Source organism: Simochromis diagramma, unplaced genomic scaffold (assembly GCF_900408965.1).
Source record: "Simochromis diagramma unplaced genomic scaffold, fSimDia1.1 OVJJ01000208.1, whole genome shotgun sequence".
Taxonomy (NCBI): Eukaryota; Metazoa; Chordata; class Actinopteri; order Cichliformes; family Cichlidae; genus Simochromis; species Simochromis diagramma.
In genome coordinates this window covers 2,543,524-2,554,844 of record NW_024386789.1, presented here as the reverse complement: position 1 = coordinate 2,554,844, position 11,321 = coordinate 2,543,524, and the positions used below count along the sequence as shown (strand labels likewise).

Genomic DNA, 11,321 nt, shown 5'->3' with positions numbered 1-11,321 from the left:
AGGATGAAGAAATTCAAAAGAAGCCTTATCCTTTTGCTGAAGACGAAGGAGTGGTTTTCTTCAGTATTAGATTAGCAACAAAGAAGGAGGAGTTGTAGTGGCAGATGGAGAGAATGCTTCAGTTTGGTTAACAGGGATACTGGGAGAGAAGATACCATCTTTTAGTTCTGCAACCTGGTGTAGGACAAGTAATCATAAAGGTAAGATATGGAGAGAAAACTTTAACCTGAACTTGGGGCCTGAATCTATTGTCGTTCTGTGTCAAATATCATTGCTCTGTGGCAGTGGAAACGGCAATTTCTACTTTTAAGAATTCCCAACAGAACCAACCAGTCATTCTGCTGAAATTCAATCAGAATAATCTGAAGTAGCTGTTAAAAATCCTTGAATCAGACTAAACCAAAGTCATGTGCATCTTTTCAAGCAAGGACATGTCCCCACGAACCCAGAACTCTCAACATGAGCAATGCCACGCAATGATACCTGACCTGATAAGTGTAAGCACCACAAATTGAACTAGCAGTTTAATTGTGTCGTGTAAAATCCACAGAGCAGGTACTGTGTTATAGAGTATAGCTTAAATTAAGCACAAATTAACATAAATATAGTATTATAGTTTGTGTGGATTTTTCCACCAGAAACCTTTCAAGCATGCAGGGTTAATTAATTTAATTATGGCATCAGATTCTGGCCTTCCCTGCTGATATCACAGCAGGATATCGACAAGCTTCCAATTCGCACAGAGTTAAAACAAAAGTAATAAAAATAAGCTGGCATTTTCTTTGATCCAAATCACCTATTATTATTCAGTACAATAGGAATGCAGAGCGAGAAAGCATTAAAATGAGGAATAAACATGGTTTAATCACGCACAGCAGAAACTCCGATTTACCAGTTTAGTCTACACACCAAACTGGTAAATGTGTTAACTTTGCGAGTTTCTGATCTAGGTTATTATAAATCATGCTTATGCTTAGTCATGCTTATATGCTATTTATTATAGCTGTGCATATTTATAAAAATGGGACAAATTAAACAGGCAATTTTAGCTTTTCACTTTCAAATATGGTTTGCATCTGGTAGCATAATTAATGGCATAAATTAAATGAATCAGTTTGTTGTTTCAAAACACAAGAGGTTGTCAATCAACCGAAGCATAAATCCAGTCAACGTAAATAAATAATCTGCCTGCTTTACATTTAAATAACTCAATATTGTGGGAGTTGAGGACAGCAAGTATCAAGGGACCAGTGGGCTGTTTCAGGTGGTGCACTTTTCTGCCTGTGTATAAAGAAATCACTGATGTGCAGGTACAAAGGAGACAGGATGAAGAGAATGAACATTATGCAATCCTGCCCGAGAGTTCAATGACCTCATCTCGCTTTTTATCTCAGCTTAGTTCAGTTTGACATAATGTACGAATAGTTTTGTATTAAAACTAATGTTGTCAGAGTTTTTTACCGTAGACGTCACTTCATATTTGAAATTGCAGAGTCTGGGTTTAATATGGATGATTCAGCTTGTGAAAATGGGCACAAACAATTAAAATAAATTGCACAAGTAAAGATCAAAAAAGCCCAGAGTGAAGCTCACATGTGGGAACGATCAATCAGTGGGAACCAGGTGTTTGAACAGTGGAATAGCTACAGGTGCAGCTGTAAAAAACCACTAATGTTGTTCTACTTAATAAAGCAGCTGTTCTAACAATGTGTGAAGGCGACTCAGTAATTTATGTTACGTTTATCAGTCTTATAGTACAATTCAATGCACCGAGCACCTAAGATGGTTTTTCAGCACGGAGGATGACTTACATACAGAGTCCAGCCTCCGGTGTTGGTAACTGTTTATAGTTTTACTATTTCTGTCTAGCGGTTAGTCACTGGTGCACCTGAAAACTCCCAAAAAATAAGATGTAAAGTTGTTTGCATAACATATTTCAGACAGCATCTCTCCATGTCGAGGTGGTGTCACTTTCTATAGTAAAATACTTGCGGGTCACTTGAGACGAGACGGTTCCACATGGTGAGCTATAGGAAAATACAATGACACCTGAGCCTCGGCTCTTCCTTTACAATGGCCTTGGGAGGTGGGCTGGGATCATAGTTCCTCAGCAGCTCAGTTTTCTGCGAGCTTGTCTTGAGATGAGGTGCCCTCTCCAAGTCCACTTCATTGTTGCCGCCCAATCCCTTCTTTTATTTTGCACATCCAATTATTCATTCTATTCATCCTAATCAGCAGGCGAGCTTATTATCTCCCCCAGTCGCTCCTCTCAACTCCCTAAGAACAGACACGACGGGCGAGGTCACAAAAAGGTTACACAAGAATTTTATTGAATTTGGTGCAAATCACTTTCTGTGCCCTGCCTTTTAAAGGAAAGATGTGTGTTCTTTGGTCAAAGATGTTTTTCAGACTTGAAGTGCTTTAAACACAGAACAAAACAATATGCAAAAAAAATGCACTGCTAATAGCCTTCCTCTGAGATAACGTCACGCTGCATGTTGCGTAAGATTTACATTTTAATGCTGACTTGATATAGGAATTAACAAATAATAATAAAGGTGCAATAAAGATGATCCCAATTAAACAAGCAATATGTAGAACCTGTTGCAACTTCCAGACTGACTGACATGATCCTCAGCTAATGCAATATATGTGTGTGTGTGTGTGTGTGTGTGTGTGTGTGTGTGTGTGTGTGTGTGTGCCTGTGTGTAAATAACAAACGTAAGGTTGCTATTTTTAGCTGTGCTCTTCTGGGAGTGTAATGCAACATTTGTCGAAAGCAAACATGTAAAAATAGCATATTTGTTTTCCTGACACAGAAGAATTTACCTAATTGGACAATTTAAAGACTGTGCATGATGTAATTGGGCTAGAGATCAAGAGAACTTACACCTGAAAAGAGTGTGAATGAGAGCAGCGCGTAGTGCGAGTGTTAGGCAGACGGCGGGACACCTGGGATTTTACATTGCACATGACTGAACTGTCTAGTCTTCAGGGTCCAAATCATGAAGGCAGACACACAACGGATGTGTCCAGGCGATAAAAGCTGTCTGCACCCAGAGGGACCTCAGTAAACTCCCATGGGTCAAACTTCTTAACCCTCAGGCTCGACATCCAGCTCAGTGGCCAGGTTATCTGCTGCCAAACAGCCTTTTTACAGCTCTACTAATTGTGATCCATTTTATCCCACTCTGACATTTCTACACTTGCAAGGTTTAAAATATCAACTTATCATGTGTCTACCTCATCATATTGTTGTAAGCTCAAGTTCTAGCATATAATTAAGAATTATTATGCAATACCGGGCACTGTACCAGGAGAAAATCCTCTACCTACTTGTATGCTGCAGCAAGAGAAGAGAATATGAACCTGCAGCACCCTCACAACATGATTAATAACCCTGGAAATTTTACAGAATGGGGCCAAATAAATAGAGCCCGTCTTTATTAATCTCTTTATATAGCATCTGGAATTGCATGTCCATGGAATCAGTGGCACACATACCCTTAGGAGTTTAAATAAACAAGTACTACCCCATCCAGTCCCCTGGCAGAAGCAGAATGCTAAAAGGACAATGGCCTCAAAAGAAACAATGGAAGAATTATAATAATAGACTGTTTATACGACTTTGTAGGATTCCTTAGTACTTAATGGCCTCTCTTATGAGCTGTGATCAAAAACCTGATTAAACTTTGGCCAATCTCTTATCTAAAGCATCTTCTTGTGCTACTTATATTTTTAGATCTCTTCCTGGAAGTTCTTTTCGGATCACTTAGACAGGTTTCTATGATTTGACAACAGACCTCAAAATTGTATAGAGCAAACTTAAACTTGTCTTTCATGTCAATGTCTTTCATGACGCTGGTAGTGTGTACCAGCGTCCCATTTCCGGAGTCTCGTGGCTACACTGGCGAAATGTTAGTTCACAACCTGGATCAGTCACTAGATGTGGCTGCACCTTCATCAAGCCTGAAAAATTGCAGTTTTGACACACTTGTGCCGATTGTAGAAGCACCAGTTAATATGGCAACATAATGACACTTTCACTGAGAGAGCTTAAACCCCCCCCCAAAAAAAAAAACCCAGCCAACCTCAAAATTGGCTTGAGGGTCTTACGATCCGCAAAATTTAAATCAGGTGAGGCTTTTGATTTTAATGGACCTGTTCTCATAACTTTTTGAACACTGCTCATTCAACAGGCATCCTCATTATATTAAAAAGAACAATTAGGAGCAGTGACTCATACAAGAGTTAATTTGTTCATTAAGTAATAATAAACATCTGGCAGGGTAAGGCCTCCACTGTGAACCTTCTTTATAATTTGCAAGAGAAAAGCAGAGGAAATGCTAGTTGACAGAAGTGGATGTGCTGTGAGGCCAGCTCCTCACTTACCCAGTCAACATCAAAAGACATGAGGGCCCTTGAGTGAGGACCAATTGGATTTTGAGTCGTGAGGTTTAGAGAAAGAGAAGATGGATACTACTACTACAGCTTGTACTAGGAAGTACAACAGAAACAATATTGCTACAATACTGAAAGTCTTTGTTTTTTATTTATTCAGCATAGATTTGGGAGTCTACAAACTTAAAAGAAGATGGACTCTAGCAAGACTGACTGCACTGATTAAGACACATGTGGACATAGAAACTAGTGATAACTTGAAATTTTACAGAAGGTCAGTGTAGTTTTTTTGTGTGTGTTTTTTTTAATAAAAACATGTATAATGCTGTGAAAGGTAATGATATGATGTCCTGAAAAAACATTGTCATTCAGATAAATATATGCAAAGAACCAAGTCGTTGTAGGCTTAAATACACATTTCACTGTCATTTTCTGGACAGAAAAGTGGTTATACATGTATCATTTAAAAGCTTTAATAATGAATATCTAATTTCAAATACACAAACAAATAAACAGAAAGATTTTCAGGCATATTCTCCTCTTCTGATTTTTTTCTGCAGGGATTGGATTAAGACACAAGGCTACCAACCATCCACCTAAATGACTCACTGACATGCAACTGAGCCAGTGATCAAGCTGTGAAGGGGCCTTGATCCCACACTGGGACTCCAGGTCTGCCCTTCTACTCTAACCCTGCAGCTGGAGGTGCCGTCAGGAACATGAGCGTGGGAAGAATCAACCGCTACAGCATTGTGTCATCTGAAGAAGAGGGTCTGCGCCTCACTACCATGCATGGTATGAATGGATTTGGCAATGGCAAGATCCACACACGCCGCAAGTGCCGCAACCGCTTTGTGAAAAAGAATGGCCAGTGTAATGTGCAGTTTGCCAATATGGACGACAAGTCGCAGCGCTACATGGCCGACATCTTCACAACGTGTGTTGATATCCGCTGGCGATGGATGCTCGTAGTCTTTACTCTTGTGTTTGTTGTCTCTTGGCTGGCCTTTGGCTTAGCTTTTTGGGTTATAGCTTTGCTGCATGGAGATCTGGACAACCCAGCTGGAGATGACAACTTCACTCCATGCGTTCTACAGGTCAATGGATTTGTGGCTGCCTTTCTATTCTCCATTGAAACGCAGTCTACCATAGGTTATGGCTACCGCTGTGTGACTGAAGAGTGCCCAGTAGCTGTCTTTATGGTGGTCTTTCAGTCTATAGTTGGCTGCATCATTGACTGCTTCATGATTGGCGCAATCATGGCCAAGATGGCAAGGCCTAAGAAGCGAGCACAAACACTCTTGTTTAGCCACAATGCCGTCATTGCCATGCGGGATGGAAAGCTGTGTCTAATGTGGAGGGTAGGGAATCTGCGCAAGAGCCACATTGTTGAGGCCCACGTCAGAGCACAGCTCATCAAACCTCGGATAACTGACGAGGGGGAATACATCCCTCTAGACCAGATAGACATTAATGTGGGCTTTGACAAAGGCCTGGATAGGATTTTCTTGGTTTCACCTATCACTATTCTACATGAGATAGATGAGGAGAGCCCTCTTTTTGGGATCAGCAAACAGGACTTGGAGACCGCAGACTTTGAGATTGTTGTCATCTTGGAGGGAATGGTTGAAGCAACCGCCATGACCACCCAGGCTCGCAGCTCCTACTTGGCCTCAGAGATCCTTTGGGGACACCGGTTTGAGCCTGTGTTGTTTGAGGAGAAGAACCTGTACAAGGTGGATTACTCTCACTTTCACAAAACTTATGAGGTGCCGTCCACCCCCCGCTGCAGTGCCAAGGACATGGTGGAAAACAAGTACCTAGTCCCCAGCTCTAATTCTTTCTGCTATGAAAACGAGCTGGCCTTCCTTAATCGCGATGATGAGGAAGAGGATGTAGGTGGTGGAAGCAGAGCACTGGCGAACCTCAGTCCAGATCGAAATAGCCGACCTGAATTTGAACGCATACAGACCACCAGGGTCCTGGATCAAAGGTCATATCGTAGAGAATCGGAAATATGACCTCTACACTTTGACCTGATGGTCAAATTTCAATAACTTTATTAAGGGTAAAAATGCAGAACAATGCAAAGTGCCATAGGAAAAGCTGACTACTGTGAAAGAGTGTAAAGGTGACAGGACAACAGTAAAAGGGACTTAATTGGAAGAAATGGGTAAAAGTGGGTGTATGCAGCTTGGCAAATTGTGGTAAAGAATGTCTACAAACAAGGAAAAAGCTAGAGGGATACCTTCTTCCTTTATGGAAACTTGAATCTTTTTTCACACGGTCATTTTGAGTTTAGAGTGTTAACTGATAGAGCATCAAAAAACCTTTATGACAAAACCTTATAATCGAACCTTAGGTGTAAATACATTTATTAGATAAGTTATGTTTTGTGTGCAGTATCAGTTTCCAAAAACACTTTTAAAATTAAGAGTTGCTATTTCAAATTGTTCTTGAGATCAAAGATAATGTTGGAAGGCTTCTCTTAAGCTCTCTTCGAATTGCTGCGATTTGCTGGAATTGCATTCAGTGACACATTGAAAATTTGTGCACCGCAGCATTCAGATGCAATGAGCCACGATCAAACATCTGACCATGAGCCGCTAAGAACAACACAAGTCTACAATTTCATTCGAAACTCAAGCTAGGGACCCAGACAAGAATATAAAGGAAGGTGTTAAACAGAAATGAAACTGAATTTACTCCCTATTTATGATGACCTAATTCCTCTTACAAGCTAACAAACCATGATTTGGCTGCCTACAGATATGATGACATTTGCAAATACGGTTCAACTAAGAAGTCAAGTAAAACAAAACTTAATCACTGATTTTAGACAATCGTGCTACAGGTGGCAATATCAAAGTTTGTACTGATCAAATTAATAAATAAACAACCCTTAAAAATGCACACTGAAGTGCTCTTTTACTTTTTCCACTTATGTGACAAGCAAAGATCAATTAAAACCTTTATGTTATCACTCTTCACTACTTTATCCTGAATTCTATCAAGACAAAACTGGTATAAACTGACTACACTTAATGTTTTTTTAAAAATGGATCTATGCATATTAACCTATCAGGGGACAAGCATCCTATAGAGCTAAGTGTGTGAGATAAAATTATCTAAAGGGATTAATTCAACGAATGCCCAATGCTTAAAAAAACAAACTGAAATTAAAAGGTATGGTGTCAATTTCCTGCTACTAACTGCTACTGAAGTTTATTTCACCAGAGTTAAATTAAATTTACAGTAAACTGACTGTCAAAAATGAATAAAGGAAGACTCCTTGATAGATTTATTTTGTCTGAGAGTGGGCCTATGATTAGGTTAAATCACAAATCTAAGATTTAGTTGTTTGTATCCTAAATGAACGAGCACCATAAAGTCTCCAGCATGGTTGCTTCGCTCACTGCTGCAACCTCGTCTCACAGTCTCTTGTATTTAAACCCGCTAGTATGGCGCAGGAAGCTGCTGCATTATTCTCTTGAATGATATTTGCCGCCACTCATACTATATCACCACATAAGTGCTGATATAGGAGGAGAAGAAGTCAAAACCAGAAGCCAAGACTTTGTTGAGTGTTTTTTCCACAGACTCTCAAACCTTTCCTCCCTCTGTATATCTGTATGTCTCTGAGCTTCTGTGGCGGAGTATCATTAAGATGGCAGTAAAAGCCGACACGCTCATACACTCGTGTCTTCACCCAAGCTGCGAGCAGCCACGGCGTCACACGTCAGGTTACAAAAATTGAGAGGTACACAACCAGCACAAGGTACATAACAGATGATGTGACATCTAAATCAGCGTGCGACACCAGCGACACAGCGAGCATAATGACCCCATTAGGCAGATGAGTGTGTGTACAACACTTTAATGCTTTTAGATTAAGTTTAAAATACTCAAAATGTATAAACCAACTTTATAACTGCTCTGACATTTCTATTCAGTTTACATCAACAGTGGTTATATTTGACTACTGTTGTTATAATGTTACTAAGAGAGCTTATTTCAAACTATACTTGGATTGTAGATTTACATGACAACATTTTATTGATGATACAACAAACTGATCCTTCATTTAGCTGAAAAGTCAGACGTCCAACAGTAACACACACAAAAAAAGACAGTGTTCCCTTTTTTAATACTTGACTTTTGCTTTTAAAACAGTACATACTGTAGACAGCTAAATGCAGTTTAGCAATATGCTAATAAATGAGTTAAGACACTGGAGGGAGTTCAGAATAGAAGCAATAAACACTGAAGCACACTTTTTTAAAAATGCGCTTGTTCATGTTCATTCACAGATAACAAGTAAAAGGTTTTGTGCAAGGATAATGACCATAGAGGTTTTTTTGTTTGTTTTTGGAGTTTTTTTGTATTTTACTTATAATAAAACTTGTAATAAAAATAATTTCTCATGATTGATACCAAAGTAGTGGAGTGTAGCCTGGACTTAACTTGTTAAGTAATTGCTCCCACCTTAATCTTCCAAAACCAGTTCAGACAGAATGGGTAGATAGGCTCTAAAAAGGAGTTTGAGTCTCCAGTTTGCATATTTAAATCATTTCTAAAACTACATCAAAACATACAGTATATATCTGTCAAATAAAAATCTAAAACCAAATCAAGTAATCTTTTATTTGTAGTTTGCTATATAGAGAGTAGGTTAAAGTAACTATATAGAATTATTAAGCATGATAGCTTTTCTCTATGGCATGGACAATAAGATTTAAAAAAAGAGCCCTTATTCTATACCATGCCAATTTATCATCCAAACCTCAACATGTTCAGCATAAAGTTCAGCTTAATTATTACCTCAGTAAAATGTGTATTTCATGGTCCTATACAAAAAATTATGGCAAACATAAAAGATTCTATATGTGCAAAGAAGGAGATTTAGGTCTCATTCACACAGGCCTAGAGACCAGTCGGTGGCCACTGAGCAGCCACTGGTATCTAGGAAGAAATTTGTATTTTCTAACCGGTTATTGGTAGGTGGTGAGGCTGTTGGCTGTCGTTGGGTGAAATTGGTCACAAAGACGTATACGGACGGGTAGAGCACCCTCTTTATGACCGATTTCACCTGGCAATAGCTAGGAACCTCCTGCAACCCCTCAATAACTGGTTAGGAAACACCAGTTTCTCTAGCAACCAGTGGTTGCCAAGGGTCACCAGCTACTGTCTGTGCCTGTTTGGCTGAGGCCTTAACTGATGTAAAGAAATAGGAAATAGAAAAAAGGAACCATAAAATGGTTATTATGCTGGTCACAATGACTAATGTTTTCAGTTAAGTTGTCATACGTGTGAGTCTAAGATACTTCTTGGCTATATGTTGCTTTTTTTGTAGGATGTAGTGAAACATAAATAGATTTTTTGGGGCTTATAAATGAAGCATCCTTTACCTACCCTGAACATTCATATGTTCATTACCTTCTGGGAAGGTTTTGCACACTGATGTGTGAAGCCTCTGCACCTACTCACGAAACTTTAGTGATAAAAAACAGGTGAAGTGTCTACAGCTTCCACGCTGCATTAAAGAGATTCATTAAATTCAATTTCTACTGAATATTTTTTTTCAAAGATTGTTTTTCATTTTCATGTTGCCCACCTGAGCCCTTAAAAAAGAAGCACACACTAAAGTTTTAGCTAAATAAAACATTTATAGTGTAAAAAGAACAATGATTATAAAAATGATAATAAGGAGCAGCCAGGATGAACAACCTGCTTATTTTTATACAAAGTTGTTGGGTTGTTTTTTTTTTTTCATAGAATACAACAATCAAAATTTATCTGTTTTTACCAGAGCACTACGATAAAAATCACACTGAGAGGCTAAAATTGAATTCTTGTCTTAGTTTTCAAATTTTCACTTTCTGTTGTTTCCTTTCTGCACAGAAGTTAATGATTAAACAAGTATTTCTCTTAAAGGGATGATTGGAAAAACCTTTGACCTCTGTAGAAGTCTTCCTATGTCCAGCAAAATGTCTACTGGGCTTTTTATTTTAATTCAAAGTCATTAAAATATTCAATTAAAAACAATGTGAATTTTTTTCATCTCTTTTGTTTCTTCATCCCTACCAAGTGTGGTCTGTGATGTATTGAAATGTACAGTCCAATTCAAACCTCAAGCGTTTCCTCAAGCATGCCCTCACGTGAGGTAATACATCACCACGAGGGGCGTGTGAAGAAGAGAGATCGAGCTTCGTGTCACCACAGTCAGATAACTTCCTGGGCTTGGGCCAATTATTCAAGAAGGCTCATCAATTAACCACTGTGACACACAAACAACTATTGGGGCCAGAGGCCTTTTGGCCCTGGGGAATTGAGCAGGAGGCCTGCAGCTGACTTTTTCATATCAATATGGCAACAACACATGACTTTGCTACAAGAGAGTAAAAAGAAACCTTACTGTTTTTCACAGAAGACAAATTGATATAACACAGTAGACAAAGTACACATGTTAATACGAAGATGGATGATAGTTTCAGCATCTTAGTTTTATGCATGCTGACTTGTTGTCATGACTTACAGTGTGGCCTGAATAGTGCTATAAGTAATAACTCTCATTCTCTTTCTAAAATACGTTGAAGTTTTTCTTTTAAGTTTAAGGACTTCCACTGCTGATTAAAGCCCAAACAACACTGAATACGTTTATCGCTGCTATTTGAAAGGGAAAACTCTGAATTATCTAAAGCGATTTATTTTGTTGGGGTCCTTAAATTTTTTTCCATCCATCTTCTTCGATATGCAATTCAAAGTTGGGGGCTGGAGCCATCGCAGCTGTCATTGGGTTAAAGGAAGGTACAGCCTTGACATACAAAATAACTAGGCTAAGTAACAAAGTCATTATAAGATAATATCAGCCAATGTTGTATTTTATTGTTTGTATAAAACATTTGAAATTGGGAATACAG

General features: G+C 38.9%; 1 protein-coding gene across 1 annotated transcript; it reads left to right on the top strand.

Moving 5' to 3' along the window:
• Positions 1-9: 9 nt before the first annotated feature.
• kcnj12a (potassium inwardly rectifying channel subfamily J member 12a) lies at positions 10-6,626 on the top strand. The gene is made up of 2 exons (XM_040023343.1): positions 10-200; positions 4,962-6,626. Exon 2 carries the CDS (start codon positions 5,121-5,123, stop codon positions 6,420-6,422), a length of 1,302 nt encoding a protein of 433 aa, XP_039879277.1. The 5' UTR covers positions 10-200; positions 4,962-5,120; the 3' UTR covers positions 6,423-6,626.
• Positions 6,627-11,321: the final 4,695 nt, after the last annotated feature.

Coding starts and splice junctions, on each gene's coding strand:
- kcnj12a (XM_040023343.1), top strand. CDS start 5,121: ATGAGCGTGGGAAGAATCAACCGCTACAGCATTGTGTCATCTGAAGAA.